The following is a 19,709-nucleotide window of genomic DNA, read 5'->3' as shown; positions in this document are numbered from 1 at the left end:
TTACGACCCTCCTGGATCTCACCGCGCACCCCTGGGTAACAATCGCCCACCACTAGGCAACTACCGCGCATCCAGTGGACACCCTCACGAGAATCGACGTACACACGGAATCACTGACGATCGCGCTACTCGTGCCTCCGCGCCCCTGTTTGAAAATGACATTCCATCAGACCCCAACGCCGACACTCAGACCCAACGAGAGACTGTCCTGTAGGACAACACATCGGACACCCCAAACTTAGCTCCAGAGAAGTCTAATGGTCTTAACATTGGCTTCCTGAATGTATGTGGTATTACTTCGAAATTAATTGACCCAGAATTTCGAAGCCTAATTACAAATTACGATATTTTAATATGTGCTGAAACAAAAACTGATGAACACGATGAATTAGACCTACCAAATGGTTATGTATCCTTTTCAAAATATAGAACCAAATTCAAAAGAAAATCTGGCGGCATCACTGTTATTTTTAAGAACCGCTTGTCAAAATATATACATTTTCATGATACAATGTGTGAATATGTTCTATGGTTTGAAATATCTAAAACTCTGTCTGAATTAAATGAAAGTATACTTACAGGCTGTATATATATTCCTCCTGAGAACTCTAGGTATTCATCAGATAATGAATTTACAGAAATTGAAGACGAGTTGATAATTCTATCACAAGAAAACAAAAAAATCATGCTTGTGGGCGATTTTAACTCAAGAACTTCTGACGCCATAGATTATATCATACCAGATGAAAATTTGCATGATATCCTAGATATAGTTGGTAATAACAATGTTACCGATAATATGTATTCTTTCGAGCGATTAGCTCAATATGACATCCCTCTCGCTCGATCTTCTCAAGATAAAGGACGTATAAATAATTATGGGTCAAAATTGATCGAAATGTGTAAACGGAGCTCTTTATTTATCGCGAATGGACGAGTCTCGTACGACAAATTTCTCGGAAAAACTACATGTAAAGACTCCAGCGTTGTTGATTATCTTATATTGATGCCAGTTTTATTTCCGTGCATAAAATATTTTGAAATAAGTGATTTTAACCCATTGTTTTCAGATGTGCATAATCTAATAAATTTCTTATTCGCTTTTCCGGAAAAAAAAGTTGTCCGAGATGAAGAAAGTTTTACTAATAGAGATTATGTCAAATGGGATCCCTTGAAATCGACAGATTTTACACGAGAAGTTAAAAACAACTTGCATAATATAAATGTGAATTTAAATAATGTGTTACTTAGTGATACATGTACTATCACAAGTGATCAAGTGAATGGTCTAGTGACAGACATATGTACAGTACTAACAAATAGCGCTACAAACACGATAGGTGTGACTCACCGCCATAAAACAAAGAATAAAAATATAAATAAACCTTGGTTTAACAAAGATTGTAAACTTGCCAGAAACGCCTTTAATAAATATAAAATAAGGTACAAATTTAACAAATCAACAGAAACTAAGCTCACGATGAATATAAAAGGGAGAGAATATAGAAAACAACTAAGAAAGAACTACAAAAAATATCAAGCGAAATGCGTAAAAGAATTAAGGGAGAAGAACTCGAAACGGAACCCAAAAGAGTTCTGCAAAACGCTGAACAATTTTTCACAAAACAAGAAAACGGAAACGAACATACCTATAGACGTTTTACATGATTATTTTAAAAAACTTAACACATCTGAAGAAGAAAATGATAATGTTGTAAATGAAATTGATAACCTTGATGATAACGATAATGACGTCAATAATACACTGAACCGACCAATAAACGAGCTAGAAATACAGAAAGCTATTCGATTACTAAAAAATAACAAAGCGTCCGGCCCAGATCGTATTTTGAATGAATATTTGAAAAACTCCCCACCGGAGATGCTCCCTGTTTACTGTAAATTATTCAATATAATTTTAGACACGGGGATTATTCCGGATAGTTGGAGTGTCGGTATCATCAAACCGATATACAAAAATAAAGGTAGTCCGGAAGACCCAGATAACTATAGAGCTATCACATTGATAAGTTGTCTTGGCAAATTATTTACTTCAATAATAAATACTCGCCTTAATGAATATGAAAAACAAATTAATTTAATATCTCGAAATCAGGCAGGCTTTAGGAAAGGCTACTCAACTATAGACAACGTTTTCGTTATGCACATTCTCATATCTATATATCTTTGAAGCGGAAAAAAATTATACTGTACATTTATAGACTTTAAAAAGGCTTTTGATACTGTATGGAGAGCAGGCCTTTGGCAAAAATTACATAACAGTAATGTAAGTGGTAAATGTTTCAAAGTTATTTTTAACATGTATAATAATATTAAATCATGTGTTCAATTCAATTCCAAAACGTCTGATTTCTTCCCCTGCCTAATTGGAGTCAGACAAGGGGAAAATTTATCTCCCTTTCTTTTTTCTGTATTTCTTAATGACATTGAAAGTTATTTTGCCTTTTTAGGTAGTCATCCACTTGAAACTTTACGGGATAAGCTTTTTAATGAACTACATATTTTTGTTGAAATTTTTGTGCTTTTATATGCTGATGATACTGTGTTATTCTCAGAAAGTCCAGAAGGTTTGCAAAGTGCGTTAAATGTATTTCAGATTTATTGTGAAACTTGGAAGCTTAAAATTAATATAAATAAAACAAAAGTTATGGTATTTTGTAAGAAAAAAAGCAAACAACATCATGTATTTTTATTGCAAAATGAAACTTTAGAAAATGTAGATAATTTCACTTACTTAGGAATTACGTTTAATTACAATGGCAATTTTGTCAACGCGAGACGTAGACTGATCGATCAGGCTCAAAAGTCAATATTTTCTATATATAAAAAAATCAGGAATCTTTCTCTTCCGATAGATATACAACTAAAACTTTTTGATTCCTTAGTAGAGCCGATCCTATTGTATGGGTCAGAGGTATGGGGATTCGAAAATTTGAAAATGACCGAGCAGTTTCACCTTAAGTTTTGCAAAAGGATTCTGAAAGTGAGGTCTACTACCCCAAATTTTATGATTTATGGTGAGCTAGGTCGTGTGCCGTTAGAAATAAATGTTAAATTAAGATTGGTATGTTTTTGGAATAGACTGTTAAGCAATGATAATAAATTAAGTAGCATTCTATTACAATTAGCCCTACAATTGCAAAATGACGCTAGTTTTTCCTTTAAATGGATTAAATGTTTACAAAATATTTTTAACGAAACTGGATTTTCTTTTATATTTGATAATAAAATACAGATGCCTGATAATTTCTACAAAGATGTTTTGAAACAACGTTTGATTGATCAGTTTATACAAAGATGGTTTTCCGACTGTGCTAACTCATCTCGTGGACAATTCTACTCTGTTTTCAAAACAGAATTTTGTATAGAAAAATATTTACTAAATCTGCCAGAACATGCCAGAATACAAATAACAAAACTGCGCACTTCGAATGTTAAATTCCCAATAGAAACGGGTAGATGGTATAATATCTCTAGAGAGAATCGTTTATGTAATTTATGCGCGGAAAGTATTGGCGACGAATTTCATTACTTGTTTGTATGCAACAATACTGCTTTATCTTCCCTAAGAAACAAATATATACCTCGCTATTATTATACAAACCCAAATATCGATAAGTTAAAGGTTTTTTTTATCAATATGCAACCAACAAGTTCTGATAGGTTTATCTATTTTCGTAACCAAAATGTCTCCTCTTTTGTAATTAATTCTTGTGCAAATGTTCATCTATTCTGGTTTAAATATTAAGCTGTTTATATGTATACATTTATAAACATAGTGTATATTTATAAGAATGAGTTATATATAGGTGCGTGTGCGAGCGCGTGTCTAAATTGTATAATTACACGCTCATGTATGAGAATATTATGTTTTTGAACGTATGCATTGTGTGTGTGTGTGTGGCTGGTGCTATTATATACACACATGTACATGTAACTGTTATTACCAAAGTTAACTGTCCATTCTGTCAAATGTATTTGTATGCCTCCTCATGTTACACATATCTTATGTGTCTGAGTGTTGAATAAAATCTGAAATCTGACAAAGCATAAGTTGAAATTTTATGCGCGACATTCACACCTCATATTGATTGAGGTTATTTTGCCATGACCTGATCAATTGAAATATAAGACAACTATCAAAAACACTGAAAAACACAGAATGAAGCATTCGTGCAAGACAGTGCAGATTCAACGCTGGATCTGTAAACAATGTGACGTCATCGGAATGTACACAGGCAATATTTCTTCACGTGAATTTCACTTTTTTGCCCTTTTCACGTGAAATTCACGTGAAGAAATATTGCCTGTGTACAAGTTGCAATAATGTACAACAATGTATATTTCACATGAATACGCTAATGGGCAACAAAAATGGGACGCAATATTAACCGACAGAGAGAAAATTGGCGTTCGCTGCTGGACTCTAATAAAAAGAAACTATTCAACCAAAGCGCAGGTAAACTCCTAGTTCCACCAAGTTAGATGCAAATAATAATCGTCATGGGATCGACAACAAATTCAGCCATGTACACAAAACATTTCCAGTATCCTTACCAACATGAATATGACGCCATCTATCGAAGCGTTGTTTGTTCTATAAAGTTGAAACACTTGATTTTTTATTTCTTCTAAAGACAAAAATGGCACTGATCATCTGATTGATCAGCTAGTGGTACACACAACACGGACAGAAACCATGATAGATATGAGTTATATTATAAAAAATATTCGGTCAGTCGGTCAGTCGTGTCATGTTAGACTGTTGATACGAGTTTTTAATTTTTCAAAATTCCTCGCAAAATGCTCGGAAATCTAAAATTTCAAGTCTCGTATCATCAAACTTATATGAAAGGAAACAAATGACAGGTCATATTTTCTTTAGGTTTTCTATCTTTTTTAAATGTACGTACGTATTGTCATATAAACGTGCCATTGTAAGATACACATTCTATTTCTGAAATATTAAGAGCAAGTAATAGTATTTGTTCTACTTCCTGTAGGAAATGTGTTGGTTAAGGTTTCGTATTGTTTAATGCCGTCATTTGGGGACAGCATTCCATGTCTGCAAGATACATCCATGTCGGGAATGCGTTTTTGAGGTCTGCCGACTTTATAGTGTTACCTCAAAGGGGCATATGTCATCAGAAAGGACACCTCACCCGCTAACCTTAACTGACAAGTCGAACCAGTCGTCCAACTCTCTAAATGCTGAGCCTTCAACAGGAGTAGCAACTACCGCTTTAACCGACCCTGATAATTCTCAGCCAGGGGCAAAGATCAAGACCTAAAAGGGTTCCTGACGAACAAGTGACCCGGGCCCGAATCTCTTCATACGTCACAATTTCTCGTTAAGACAACACATATCACTCTTGCATGTTATGGTACAAACGAAAAATCATCGAAGCGAGAAAATTCATACTTCCAACATATCATATGCTGCTAAAGCTAAAGTATGGACAGAGAAATTGTACATACACTTGTACATGGAAATACCGCCGACGATATTAGTTTTTTTTTTATGAAAAAGTGATAACTAATATATGACTAACCCGTATTTTAACATCGATAAATCAGTTAACAGAAAGCGACAAATACATAAGTAGATGAGAACCATTGAAAGAACGTATCGATATGTAATATCATTCTGATTTCTCACCGACAGCTTAACTTATTTGCAATATTGACATTATTTAGGTACGGACTATACTCCGATGGTAGTCGACACTCAACCTTCCGGAACATCTCGTCCTCTTCGTACTGTCAGGATGGTTTCCCTGTATTTATGTTTTACATCCGATTATTCATGGTTTATACGGATGATCTTGTTGTTTTATTCAACTTGTAAAGTCTACTTTAGTCGCCATATTCGTATGATGGAAACCAATGTTGGTTTGTAAACAAATCTTATCAGGATAGACTATGTACCATGACAATGATAGAAACGGGCCCGAACTACAGTTAGTATGCTCGCATGATGAACAGTGAACCATAACCTGGAGGTATATAGTCTGCACTCTACCCGCTTCGAGTGTAAATACGTGGTACAATTACAGTATTACAAAAAGACTAACCATGTGTGTGAACCTTATAGAATCACTCGTTAGGAATTTACGTTGTTGTCAGAGTATCAGACGGTTATTTACGTTGTTGTCAGAGTATCAGACGGTTATTTACGTTGTTGTCAGAGTATCAGACGGTTATTTACGTTGTTGTCAGAGTATCAGACGGTTATTTACGTTGTTGTCAGAGTATCAGACGGTTATTTCATTTTCCCCGCCGACTTGGGAAACGTGCCGGATACATTTACGTAACAATATCATAATTAATAAAGTGGTCTTTATCATAAAACAAACACACGTGGAAATTTACTTTTTCTGAATTGTGGTAATCAATTTATTCGAGAGAAAAAAATATAATCGTGACTTGTATTTAAACCAAAACAACAGTGACATACTAATTTATCAAATAGTTCAGTTAGACGGAACATCCAGTTGGAAACATTAATAGATTGATAGAACCCTCCCACTACAGCAAGCGTGAATGGTTGTAAGTAAAGAATATAGTGCATAGTAACTTAAATCAGGAAGCAGAAACATGGATGCAAAAGGGTCATAAAACATTTAAATGGATACAAACGGGTCGTAAAACATTTAAATGGATACAAAGGGACCGCAAATCATTTAAATGGATACAAAGTGACCGCAAAACATTTAAATGGATACCGAGGTGTCGCAAAACATTTAAATGGATACAAAGGGACCGCAAACATTTAAATGGATACCGAGGTGTCGTAAAACATTTCAATAGATACAAAAGGACCGCAAAACATTTAAATGGATACAAAGTGACCGCAAAACATTTAAATGTATACCGAGGTGTCGCAAAACATTTAAATGGATACAAAGGGACCGCAAAACATTTAAATGGATACAAAGGGTCGTAAATCATTTAAATGGATACAAAGTGACCGCAAAACATTTAAATGGATACCGAGGGGTCGCAAAACATTTAAATGGATACAAAGGGACCGCAAAACATTTAAATGGATACCGAGGTGTCGCAAAACATTTAAATGGATACAAAGTGACCGCAAAACATTTCAATGGATACAAAGTGACCGTAAAACATTTCAATGGACACAAAGAGGTCGTAAAATATCTAAATTGATACAAAGGTTCGTAAAACATTTAAATCGATACAAATGGGTCGTAAATCACTTTCAATGGATACAAAGGGGTCGTAAAACATTTCAATGGATACAAACAGGGTCGTAAATCATTTAATCGATACAGAGGTGTCGTAAATCATTTCAATGGATACAAAGGGACTGTCGTAAAACATTTCAAATGGATACAAAGGGACCGCAAAACATTTAAATGGATACAAATGTGTTGTAAAACATTTCAATGGACGCAAAGGGGTCGTAAATCGTAAATATACCATAATTACACTTACACATACACGTAACACAATTTTGTTAAACAATAGATATATTTCAATTAATTAGTCTCATATTAAATCACATGACACGTGCCCAGCGACTAACACTATATGGGCGTACTACTAGTAGCAGGCGTTGGTTACGGTGACACTGTTAGTATATTTTGAGCTGCCCTGATTATAATGCATGACCTCTGTTTACATAATTTTATGTAAATTTAGGATGTAGGATTTATATAGATGAAAGCACTACCATCAATTGTATAAATTAAATTATTTTCCCCTAGAAACTGGCTCAGAGATCTACCTAGTATCTAATGATGTCACCTATTTAAATCTGGATTAAAAAATTCATTTATTTTTCGAATTGCAAATGCGAATCACGACATTGCTTTGACGGAATGGAATGAATTACAACTTCGTGACCGGTCGTACGTCAGAGATTTTCCAGGAGTACTCCGGTATACTAGGAATCCTCTACCTGTGTTGTGTATATATACTGACGGACTTCTCCAGACACAACATACATAGTGACATACTGAGCATCATGAGTGTGTATTACGCTGTCCTGATATGTATTGTAGTCCTCAGCAGGATCGAAGCTCAAACAAAGGTAACGTATCATTTAGCGAGTGATGTTTTAGACTGAAATATTATAGAAAGGTTTTAATTCATAAAAAAGGAAATAAGTGGTTTTCATGACGATTTAAATCTACATTACATATTTGATACGTCGGTTGTCTGACGGCAGTAATCTAAATCCCTACCGTGTGAATGGACAGAAAACAAACACATATATTTTTTTGTAACTGTTGACGTAGTCGTAACATCAGTATACATCTCGCCGAGGTCACTAGACGACCTTTGCAGTGTATGCGGTAGGGGGTGTTGACAGATTTACGGTTTTCCTTTATGTTACTAGAACAAGGGGACAAGAAAGTAATATTTCAAAATTTGATAGCGGTTTTGTTTAAACAGATCATAACGATATATACTTGTTATCTGATAAACAGTACACTCTGGACTTTTTTCATGACTATTACAAAACCTGACCAGAAACAGCGACTTCAACAAAAGCAATTTTCAGCATTGCATCACAGAGGCAACTTCGTGGCTTGTTTTCTTCCTCTCTGCGTACATTATACGATCAAAGAGATTGTTTTATCCTATAAGAGTATAATTCTAAATATTGGATTTGAAAAGTAGTATATGCATATATTCCAAATTGTATCTAGATAAAAGTTGATTCGGCATCTACCCGTGATTAATCCGTGATAAAACTATTTTGCTCCATCATGTATATTTATTTGTTTTAGAAGCCGAGCATCTACTTTCTTCACGTCAAGTCCGATATCAGATATAGGTTTGCTACAACAGTCGTCACCAGTAAAGTGGTGAACCCTGACCTTACGGCGCGTGAATCAACATTTGACGTCACACTTCCAAACGAGGCATTCATCTCTAACTTTACATTGTAAGTGGTGTATGCTTGGAATTGAAAACTTATTTTGTGTGTGTTTTATTATGATTTAAAAAAAAAAGAAAATTTCATAAAAATATATTCGATGAAATATTTAGATATGATTAAACACACTGTTGATCTGACAATGTATAGAGATAGTTTACTTATTCAAAGTATGTGTTAAGCACATATTTGAAATTATTTAATATGTATCCAAAATTTTGAATATATATATTGTTATGAATAAAGATTGAAGACACTATTTGACATTAAGTTGGAAGAACTGCTATAGTAAGCACACTCTCTATATATTTTCTAATAATTCACTATCGTTTCCTCTTCGTCGGTCTTATTACTGAATTGTCGACAATTTATATTCCCGTGAATGATAACTTCTACTGGTCCGAGTGCGAATTGTCCGTCAATGTCATAAAAATAGTGTACGTATAAGCAAAACAGTAGGGGGTAAAAGAATGAATTTAGTTATAAAGAAATTGAACAGATTATAAATTTGATACACTGTAACGTTTTTTTTAATATTTGACATTATACCGGGTGATTATAAATAATTTACATATATGTAGACAGCAAATATATTGGTATGTCTATAAAATAACATTTATTATTATTATTATTAATATTGTCTATTGTCTAACGACCTTATGGGAATTTACTCTGACGAACTATATCAAAAATTGATTTGTTGGATTATACGGGGGTACATACCTTTAATTGTGGTTACGTTTATGAATAATAGTTAATCTAACGCATACATTGTATAACACTTTGATATATATTTACCTGTTTCCAGAACTGTAGGGAACGAGGTATACGTTGGTAACGTCACGACGAAAGAGACCGCCCAACAGGTGTATGAAAAGGACAGGAGTCAAGGCAAATCTGCCGCACAGGTCTCTGTCAAGTAAGTCTGTAAGGGATGAGGTCTCTGTCAAGTAAGTTAATAAGAGATGAACGATATCATATTATAGTCACAGGTTTCTGTCAAGTAAGTTGTAGGGGTGAAAAGTGTTAGGATTAATCATACCGGCCTTGTAATCACTGCAGTGGCCGGTCCAAAGGCTGTTTGCATTTTTGAGTGTTCCAGACATGACTATCAAGTGGTATCATGCTATTTCTATATACATGTGTGTTCAGTTAATACAAAATGATGATGTCGCTTAGATAATGATAAAATAATTATTATCCTCACGATGAATTAACTAATTATTTATCTATAAATGAACTATCAATTTCATTTCAAAATCAATTCGAAAATAATTCTAAGACACTCATATTTTTATACAATTTACAGGCCAAGGGAAACCAATACGTTCAACATTCAAATTAATGTTGCTGCTGAGGACAAAGTAACATTCGAACTACGCTACCAGGAACTACTTCAGCGGAAGTTGGGTGCCTACAGTCACTTGATCTACTTAAAGCCAGGGGAGCCTGTGGCGGACCTCAGGATTGAGGTGGATATTGAAGAATCTAGAAATATCACAAATTTCAGAATTCCACCTATAAAGAGTGACATGTTCACAATAAAGGACCAAAAAGGTACATAATACAAGGTTAGCTAGAATTTACTTTATGAAGAGTTTCTTATTTAGTAGATTGATAATTCACTCGTGATAGTATTTATATAAAAGTATGTAAACGTTCACTGTAATACGTAAGTACTGTGAACTTCAATCATTTGACAAACTATTTATTTCCTGGAGGAATCATTGTACCTTAAAGGAATCATCAAAAAAGGGTATGCAAAACAGAATTTTCTGACAGATTAAGTATATCATAAAGGCTCCTGCTACAATGCTATATATAAATTGCTAAGTTTTCAGTAGAGTTTTTGTTCTTGACAAACTAAATAATATTGTAATTATAGAGTTGATATTTTTCCTCAGATGCCGATGCAGCTATAACCATTACCCGTCCGTCCCCAGAGAGAGCTCACATCTTGTTCCAACCTAGCCTTAATACACAAACAGCAGGCAACTCGAACGGCTTAGATTGTCAGTTCAAAGTCAAATATGACATCGATAGGAACTTTGACGGCGGTGATCTCTTGGTGGGTTGTGTTAAAATATCACATTTAGTTTTTTTAGAAATCGTATTTAACTTTTATTTTCACATAGTTTAATGTATACAATGACATATCTGATTCGTAGATATACCGATCAGTTATCCCATTGATTATAAAACAAAACCTTTATATTTCTGTTAACATTATGTATAGTGTATAGATTATATCTAATCAGAGTAAACGTTTTTGTCACTTACCATCACTGTACATTTAAATTTACTTTTTCCAGATGGTGAATGGATATTTCGTTCATTTCTTTGCACCGAGTGGCTTACCACCGAAACCAAAGGATGTTGTGTTCATATTAGATAAAAGTGGATCTATGGGCGGGAGAAAAATGGTTCAATTGAAACAAGCCATGTCAACTATTTTATCGCAAATTCAATCCGAGGACAGATTGAATATTTTAACATTTAGTTCAAGTATTTATCCATGGGAAATGGAGGCAAAGCTCCTTCCTGCAACAGCAGTGAATATTGAACGGGCAGCTACGTATGTGAAACAAGCGTATGCGAGTGGAGGTAACTATATTCTCATCGATTATAAACCATAATCCTGAACCTTGTCAACTGTATTTCCGTAGCTCCGTAAATTAATTATGGCTACGGTTTTATTAATGCTGACGACATGACATCTCTATATTATAATAGACCTTATATAATGTTTCATTAATATTGTAATAAATATCTTGTTTTACAGGTACAAACATTGATGTTTGATTAATTTCTTGTTTGACAGGTACAAACATTGACGGTGCACTCAGAAGAGGAGTTGCCTTGTTAGACGAACGGAAGGACAAGACAAGAGCACCTGTCCTTATATTTCTAACTGATGGGGAGCCTACGGTAGGACAAAGAAATCCGGAGGAAATCCTTAAGAATGTGATTAAATTCAACGAAGATAACATTCCCATTTTTTCTCTTGCATTCGGTAGTCGTGCAGATTATAATTTCATAAAAAGACTGGCAGCTCAGAACAATGGCTTTGGACGCAAGATCTATGAGGACGCTGATGCTGCCCTTCAAATCTCAGATTTTTACTCCGAAATTTCAGCAGTTCTCTTACAAAACGTCACATTTAGATATCTTCCGGATTCTGTGGATGAAAACACATTGACAAAAACTATAGTCCCCAACATGTTTCAAGGATCTGAAGTTGTTGTAGCTGGTAAAATGGCGAACGAATTGACGTATGATATCAAGCCGAGCGTTATCGCTACTGACTCTAACGGGTTGGTTACTCTTGACGTACCTACAGACGGAGTGATTCATCTCAATTCTACACTAAATTCCGACAGTTACTCTATCACAGAAAAGATATGGGCCTATCTTACCATTAAACAAAGGATACAGCAGATGGACGCATCAACAAACGAGACAGAACAAGAAGAACTGAAACAGACTATCATAACCATGGCGTTAAAGGTACTGAAGCTTGATCATTCACCTTGAGATAGGTTTATATCATTTGCTAACGTAGCAGTATACAGTAAAAACGCCCAATTCTGAAAAATAAGGCAAATGTTTTAGATATGTAAACATAGGTAGTTAACCCTACATTTTTACCTATATTAAAGTATATAATTTGTAATCAATGCATTTGCAATCTTGATACAGTTGTGAAGGTAAGTAAACTTATTTTTTCTTTGTTTTTCACACCTGCGAATACCATCGTAAACACTTCAAAAAAAAAAAAAAAAAATGCAAAAAACATCACGATATTTGACCCAAAATGACACAGTTCCCTACACATTTTTTTCTGAAACCTATTTGAACTTACATATCTCTATCACATTTTTATGCATACCATAATACAGAGTTATTTGCTTAAAAAACACCCATTACCAGGCTGTCCTACTGCATTCATTTAAATTATCAACAGGTTAAGCATGATCGATTCTACGCGATGAACTAATTTAATTTTAACAACATATTGGTACAATATTGCTATAACAACTATCAACAGGTATGCTACTTCTTGTATGTCATCTACAATGACCAATATGCTACTAACCGTCGGTAATTATTATAAACTGTACATGTTTATATTACAGTACAACTTTGTGACTCCCTTTACATCAATGGTGGTGTCATTGCCGGATAAATTACAATCGTCGGCCGTTGATCTCCTCCCGGACAGTCCAGGTATTTATTTGTTTTTAATTCGTAAAATTTATTATCAAATGATGCTATATAATTGAGCAAAATAACTATATGTAAAAGTGATATTTTTTTATTTCGTTTTATGATTGATTAAATTTTCAAGATCATTAACTACAATATCACAGAAATATCCGTAGATGTTTCACAGCGGTTTACACATTGTGCTATGTGAAGTATGTCTTCGGATGACAGATACGAGTACAACTCATACAATTGCCCCGAGACTAAAAACATATATTTATCATGCCATCTGCACTTTATGAATGCCTCTCTACCTAAGAAAAACGTACATCATTAAATGAGCTTTATTTTTACCTGCACTTTTAAACAACAGTAGACTATATTTGGTTGTATTATAGAATCTGCTTCGGCTCTTGATTTAAATTTCCAAAACAATCCAATGTCTATGGGACAACCAGCCCCAATGTCTATGGGACAACCAGTCCCAATGGCTCTCCCAGCACCACCTATGTTTCGAAAAAGTAAGTTTACAATTTTTGATCGATAATTTGTTTGCTGTAGCACGTATGATCTTGGATTAAATTTAACCAATGTCCTCGTATGTTTATTTCAATAAGTTGATGAAAGATGTGGATAGATAAAGATTTTCAAATAATTAAGCAATAACTTATTTCATATCCTATGGTAAAGAGGTTTAATTAAAATCATAGTTCAAGACACACGTAGCCGATATAGTTTATCGTTGGCATGATAATTAATTCCGAAAGATGTCAACAGTTCTTTTCGTTTGAAACCCTCTTGTAGGTAAAGAGTAATTTATAAATAACGATACCAGTACAGGTATTTAATTACGATACAATAGACTAAATATAGTTATATGTTGCATTTGACAGTTTTTGAAAAATAGTAAATTTGATCATCACTTCCTTTCAGTGAGTAGCAGTGCTAGATTTAGTCAAACGCATATGGCACTTCCCCCTCAAAGCGTAGACATGTTCGATGCCATGAACAGCGGATCCTCCCTTGGTGCTGTGATTGGAGGTGGTTTTTCTGGTGTTGGCGGCATGTCTTCTCAAATGGCTAATAGTAACACGAGGGGTACTACCTCATCAAGCATTTCTACAACTTCAACACAGCAGACAACAACATCAAGTAACACGAACAATCTGAAATCGACAACAGTACCGCACGAAAGAACTTCCGGTGAGTTAAAGCAACAAGAATGTTTCAATTATATAGGACGCTTAACAGTTCAAGTAATAAACAGATGATGTAAAATGTGTGAAACTTCTTTAGTGAAAACAGACTTGGTGGTACTTACTCTAGAATCCTATAAATGAGAAAAATGAAACTTTCCGGGCTCTGAAATAGACACTGACATAGAAATTAGGCCATCATAAGAAACGTAAGTAATCAAATGTTTATTAAAATAAAAGTATTTTAGGTAGGAAGCCTGGTATTATAGATTGCCTGACAATCGGCTTTTGCTGTGAACTGCTCACATTGGGTTGTTAATGCCAATGTTTTGTACACACCAGCTTTAATTCCAGAAATCTATATTACAATATCTCCGCTGTACATATTACCATAAGGTTGTCCTCTAAATGACTTCTGTGTCGTGCCGATGCTTTACTTTATATCGCAATGTATCTCTATCACTAGATTATGATATTCGTTTATAAGGATATTAAATCATGTCACAGTCTTAATCAACAGATCTTTAGTTATATCCTGTAAACCTTTGTAATGCTTGGACGATTTTATGTCCCCATACACCTATGTGTACACATTACTGGTAAGTACGATGTACGAGAAGATAAGATGAGTAGATATAATTTTTCCCATTTGAAATCGAATTGAGATAAATTGATAATCTCTGCTGGATTCTCTAAAGTACCTCCCCGTGTTACAGGCTTCACCCTGGTTGGAGTTAAAGGTATTGAGTTACCATTGTGTGTGGAGAATCCCAGTCAGGCGGATGAAACAATGAGTTATAATCTGTTCCGCGATATCGACACAGGTAAGTATTTACATTTATTAAGCTTCGGATAAAATAATAAAAATAATAATGTTAAATGATGAAATACACCATTGATAAAGCGCACTACCTCATCTGTGTAATCGCTCGAATGCGCTTCACATTACATAACGCATTTTGTTTCAAGTGTTACACAATGTACATATCATATATAACCGATGTCGATACTAGCAGTTAGACAATAATCTGCACATGACCTCTGTTTGAAACACACGTTTCTTCATCGACATTTATACCTTGTACAGTAGTCATACAAATTACTTGTTATATTTAATTTGTAAAATGATGTAGATAGTTCATAATATATACTAGATAATGTTTGAAATATCAGCGTAAATTGAAGAAAAATAAGCATCTCATATATGCATTATATGATTTATTAAATTTATTATAAAATTATTTCCAAATGCGTCGATATGTGTGACACATGCTAATGTATGACTGTCGTTGAATAAAACACCTGATGTGGTCCGCTTTTAAACATGCAACGAGACGTCACACACCTTTTTCTTCGATTCAGTTGCCATATAAACGATGTATATGTATGGAAAATAATGTATGTGTCTATATAAGTATTTGTATTTCAAAACGATGATTTTTGCAGGGACCCTTGTGAACGCTGGATTCGAACATAACCAAGACGGAACAAGTATTAAGAACGTGACAATTGATGCAAACACGGTGACCGAATTATTTCCTACATACATCGTGGAGAATGGGACGAGAAAAGACTGGAGTTCTAATACATTTTACACATATGTGCAGGGAAGTGAAGGGTCAGGGGTCAAACTCGAGGTGACGTCACTTAACAACAGCAGACTCGTCGTTGAATTTAATTTCACAGAGACTGTATCTGGAGATATGAACGGGTCTCTAGGTTAGTGTACATACGTACTACAGATATGTGTTAACTATAATCTATCAAGTCAACGGCTTCATTAAATGCCCTTAGATATTCTAAAGTACGAAGTAGGAGCCGCGGTTATATGGTTTCGCAGCAGTATCAACTATACCATTGCATATTCAATTATTACAGCTCCTGTCTCTGGGTAATAGCTTCGAATTTAAGCATTTTACAGAAAACATGGTAGGATTTTGTGCAAAGTAGCATGGCGAATGACATTTAGCAGCTAAATTAACCTCAGGAAAATCAGTCTTCCCGTTCTTTATAAGTTTTCAGGCTCAACGCATTATTATTTGTACGAGAAGCTAAATATGTTAAATGTACTTATTTCCAAATTGAAATGATTATCAAATACGAAAGAGCGTTTTTGTTTTAAAATAATATGCCTTTTAGATTTCCTCTTTAAGGAAAAAAACTATTTGAATTGGCAAATTCCATCCAACCTTGTTAAAATGAAGCATCGATTGTGTTACTAATACATTTATTATTTTTGAATAATTTGACGATATTTCTTGGGATTGAACAAATTAAATACATTAACAACCAATACAAATTCTTACCTGAAGCACCTGTTATTCTAATCACACATTATTAGGTGCTTTATCACATAGAAATATAACCTTATTTCTTGAATATTTCAGCTCTTCCAATCAGCGGCGAAATAAAAGAAAACCAGAATCTCCACTTATCTCCAAATAGCCAATTGAAGGAACTGTCATTGATGGCCAAGACGTCAACAGGAATACGTCAGATGGCAATGTCAGTAGAGTTAAGTAATGACATGGACTGCTGGATTGTCAGATCTCCCCTCCTGTGGAATTTACAGCCCGCCGCGTGATAACAGCTACAACTGTTAAAATATCACTGTTTGTAGTAAAATAAACTGAAGAATGATCATATCACTCTTTTCTTTACTTCAAAATGTACTGCATGATAACGAACCTTGCTTTTACATATGACTTGTTGTTTTTGCGATCTAGTATTCTACACTTCAAAAACAACCCGAGTAACATGTATTGATAAAGTGTTAAACACATTGCTTTCAACTGTCAAACTGCTTCATACTGTCTGAATTCAAATGAAATACAGTGTGTGTGACAATATCAACAGCTTGACATAAGGGTTGTATGTTGTGGCAGCGACATTTTATTATATTCGGGCCTGCTTTCAAAGACAAAAATAAGTACGTAATCATATCCCCTATACTGTTATTTACATTGTTTATAGTTAGATACCCATGTATGTAAAACTTGTTAACAACCATGTTTATAGTTCGATGAATATATAAGATGCATTGGATGTTTTTTATTTTCCTTGTTTTTCCCCATGTTTCCATACAAGTCTACATATTTTTTGTACATATTTTATCTTCGTTTTATAGTGTTTAAGTTAGAATGACTGTTTTGTGACCATTTTGGCTTTCTTCTGTTGTGTCTGTATTTGTTGGCAACTTGATGCGTTGTATTAATACAGTAACTTAAGTCTACCTTGATTTTGCCTTAGTACATGTATACTGGAAACAAATATATTTACTCAAATGCTGTGATCACTTTCTAGGGAACATTAACCCATATGATTAATACATTTTGGTAGTATCAGTAGTGTTCATTACAGTGATTTCAATTTCGAAACTGCTTCATTTGCTTCTTTTGGGCAATAGTCAAAGGTTTTCTATTGATACTAAATATTTTATACACCATAACACTGTCACAATACTGACCACTGTCACGATACTGACCACTGTGACGATACTGACCACTGTGACGATAGTGACCATTGTGAAGATACTGACTAATGTCACGATACTGACCACTGTCACGATACTGACCACTGTCACGATACTGACCACTGTCACGATACTGATCACTGTCACGATACTGACCACTGTCACGATACTGACTACTGTCACGATACTGACCACTGTCACGATACTGACCACTGTCACGATACTGATCACTGTCACGATACTGACCACTGTCACGATACTGATCACTGTCACGATAATGACCACTGTCACGATACTGACCACGGTGACGATACTGACCACTGTCACGATACTGACCACTAACCACTGTCACGATACTGAACACTGTCACGATACTGATCAGTGGTATTAGTATACAATCAGAATACTTGGTATATTATCAGAATAATTAGAGTTGAATTCAAGTTTTCAGTGTGTATAATTCAAGGTTCCAAAAATCACGTGATTACTTGTAGTGTTAATCAATGACAGTTTGAAAGTTAGCTACATGTATATTCTGTATAAATGTTTCACAGAAGTGGACTAATCTTGTAAACAGTCAAATGTAAAGTATACTGCGCTTACCTGAAAGCAAATTACCGGCAAAAGAGCGAAATACGTTTATACAAAGCGATATAGCCCCTTTAACATCACTTCTTAGTTATTTGAAAATAAACAAACATGTCGGCCATGCTCCGTATAGCTCTGTCGGTCCACTGTATACTACATCACATACGGACCACTATATCTAAACCAATTATTTGTATCACAATGAAAAGTTTTATAAAGTAATGTTATTATTCTTCTTAGTCCTTGCAAAAGTCGAATAATTGGAGTATAATTTTTCTATCCCATATGATATTTAATACTGAGGCTCTATGACAGCTGTACATCCCTGTTTTCTGTTCCGAGTCACTAACATAGCCTAATTATTGAAACTATTAGGTACATGAACGTTTACAGCGAGGGTTCTTAAATCACACTTTTCTACTCCACTATTTCGGTGAAGGCTGTACGATATCACTTTCGTAAAAAAAAAATTGAACTTTATGTACTTGGATGTTACTGTTGTATTTACCGCAGCTTTCTGCCAAGGCGTGTATAAAGTCCGTCGGGGGCGGACCTGCTATGCGGAATTAGTCCTCAATCAACATTACATTAGAGACTAAATACATACAATATTTGTAACAAATTCTGGAGAAACCTATACACCCACCTCCTCTCTGAAGCGGCCGACATTAGTTTACTTTGGCCACGCACAATGTTCGTCAGCATCATAAACATTATATATGCTATATTATATGTTAAGTGGTTTTATATAAAGAAGATCAAACAGATATGCATCAAGACAAATTAGTTCCCTTACATATCTGTAACATATCAACATGCCGCTTGACTTACATATTTCATTGACACACATATTAAAGGAGGTATCATATTAAAACCCGGTCAGGGTCTAGATCAGTGTAAACCTATTAGAAGACTTTTCGGTAACAGATTTCTTTATAGATATATCACTAAAATAATGACAGGATCAGGGATGCGGTGTAATGATAATTCTCTCGGGATGATTCGGTGTACCGATATTTGTTTTCTGATGATACAGGTTAATGTTGCTTAATCTGTGTTTCTTCGTCTAAATTATCAAGTAACTTTCCGTCTTATTATATAGATATCTTATTATGTTGATCTAAACCTTTCATTTAGTCAACGAAAAATAGTTCTCAAACCTTGTATGTAAAGGTGTTTTGAAATATTGTTTCCGTTTCCCTTTAGTATTATAATTTTAGTCATCTAAATGTTAACACCAAAAAAAAAAAAAAAAAAAATGGAAGATGTTAAAAAAATCTTTTGATCTTCCAACATTTTCATAACTTGTTTGAAGAGC

At 34.5% G+C, this 19,709-nt stretch overlaps 1 protein-coding gene across 1 annotated transcript; it reads left to right on the top strand.

The window, feature by feature from the left end:
• The first annotated feature begins 7,953 nt into the window (after nucleotides 1-7,953).
• LOC117331281 (inter-alpha-trypsin inhibitor heavy chain H3-like) lies at nucleotides 7,954-17,563 on the top strand. Its single transcript, XM_033889889.1, has 13 exons — nucleotides 7,954-8,077; nucleotides 8,781-8,938; nucleotides 9,738-9,848; nucleotides 10,239-10,486; nucleotides 10,834-10,997; nucleotides 11,242-11,533; nucleotides 11,751-12,436; nucleotides 13,066-13,156; nucleotides 13,534-13,656; nucleotides 14,069-14,338; nucleotides 15,048-15,155; nucleotides 15,778-16,050; nucleotides 16,719-17,563. The coding sequence occupies exons 1-13, from the start codon at nucleotides 8,012-8,014 to the stop codon at nucleotides 16,913-16,915; spliced, it is 2,787 nt and encodes a 928-aa protein (XP_033745780.1). The 5' UTR covers nucleotides 7,954-8,011; the 3' UTR covers nucleotides 16,916-17,563.
• The last annotated feature ends 2,146 nt before the right edge of the window (nucleotides 17,564-19,709 follow it).

This window comes from Pecten maximus, chromosome 7 (assembly GCF_902652985.1).
Source record: "Pecten maximus chromosome 7, xPecMax1.1, whole genome shotgun sequence".
Taxonomy (NCBI): Eukaryota; Metazoa; Mollusca; class Bivalvia; order Pectinida; family Pectinidae; genus Pecten; species Pecten maximus.
Note: the sequence above shows the minus strand (reverse complement) of the source record. Positions and strands in the feature narration are given on the sequence as shown.

Excerpts from the sequence above, each read along its gene's own strand:
- LOC117331281 (XM_033889889.1), top strand. The coding sequence starts at position 8,012 with ATGAGTGTGTATTACGCTGTCCTGATATGTATTGTAGTCCTCAGCAGG. Across the intron at positions 10,998-11,241 it reads TTGACGGCGGTGATCTCTTG|ATGGTGAATGGATATTTCGT; the intron begins GTGGGTTGTGTT and ends TACTTTTTCCAG. Across the intron at positions 12,437-13,065 it reads TCATAACCATGGCGTTAAAG|TACAACTTTGTGACTCCCTT; the intron begins GTACTGAAGCTT and ends TTTATATTACAG.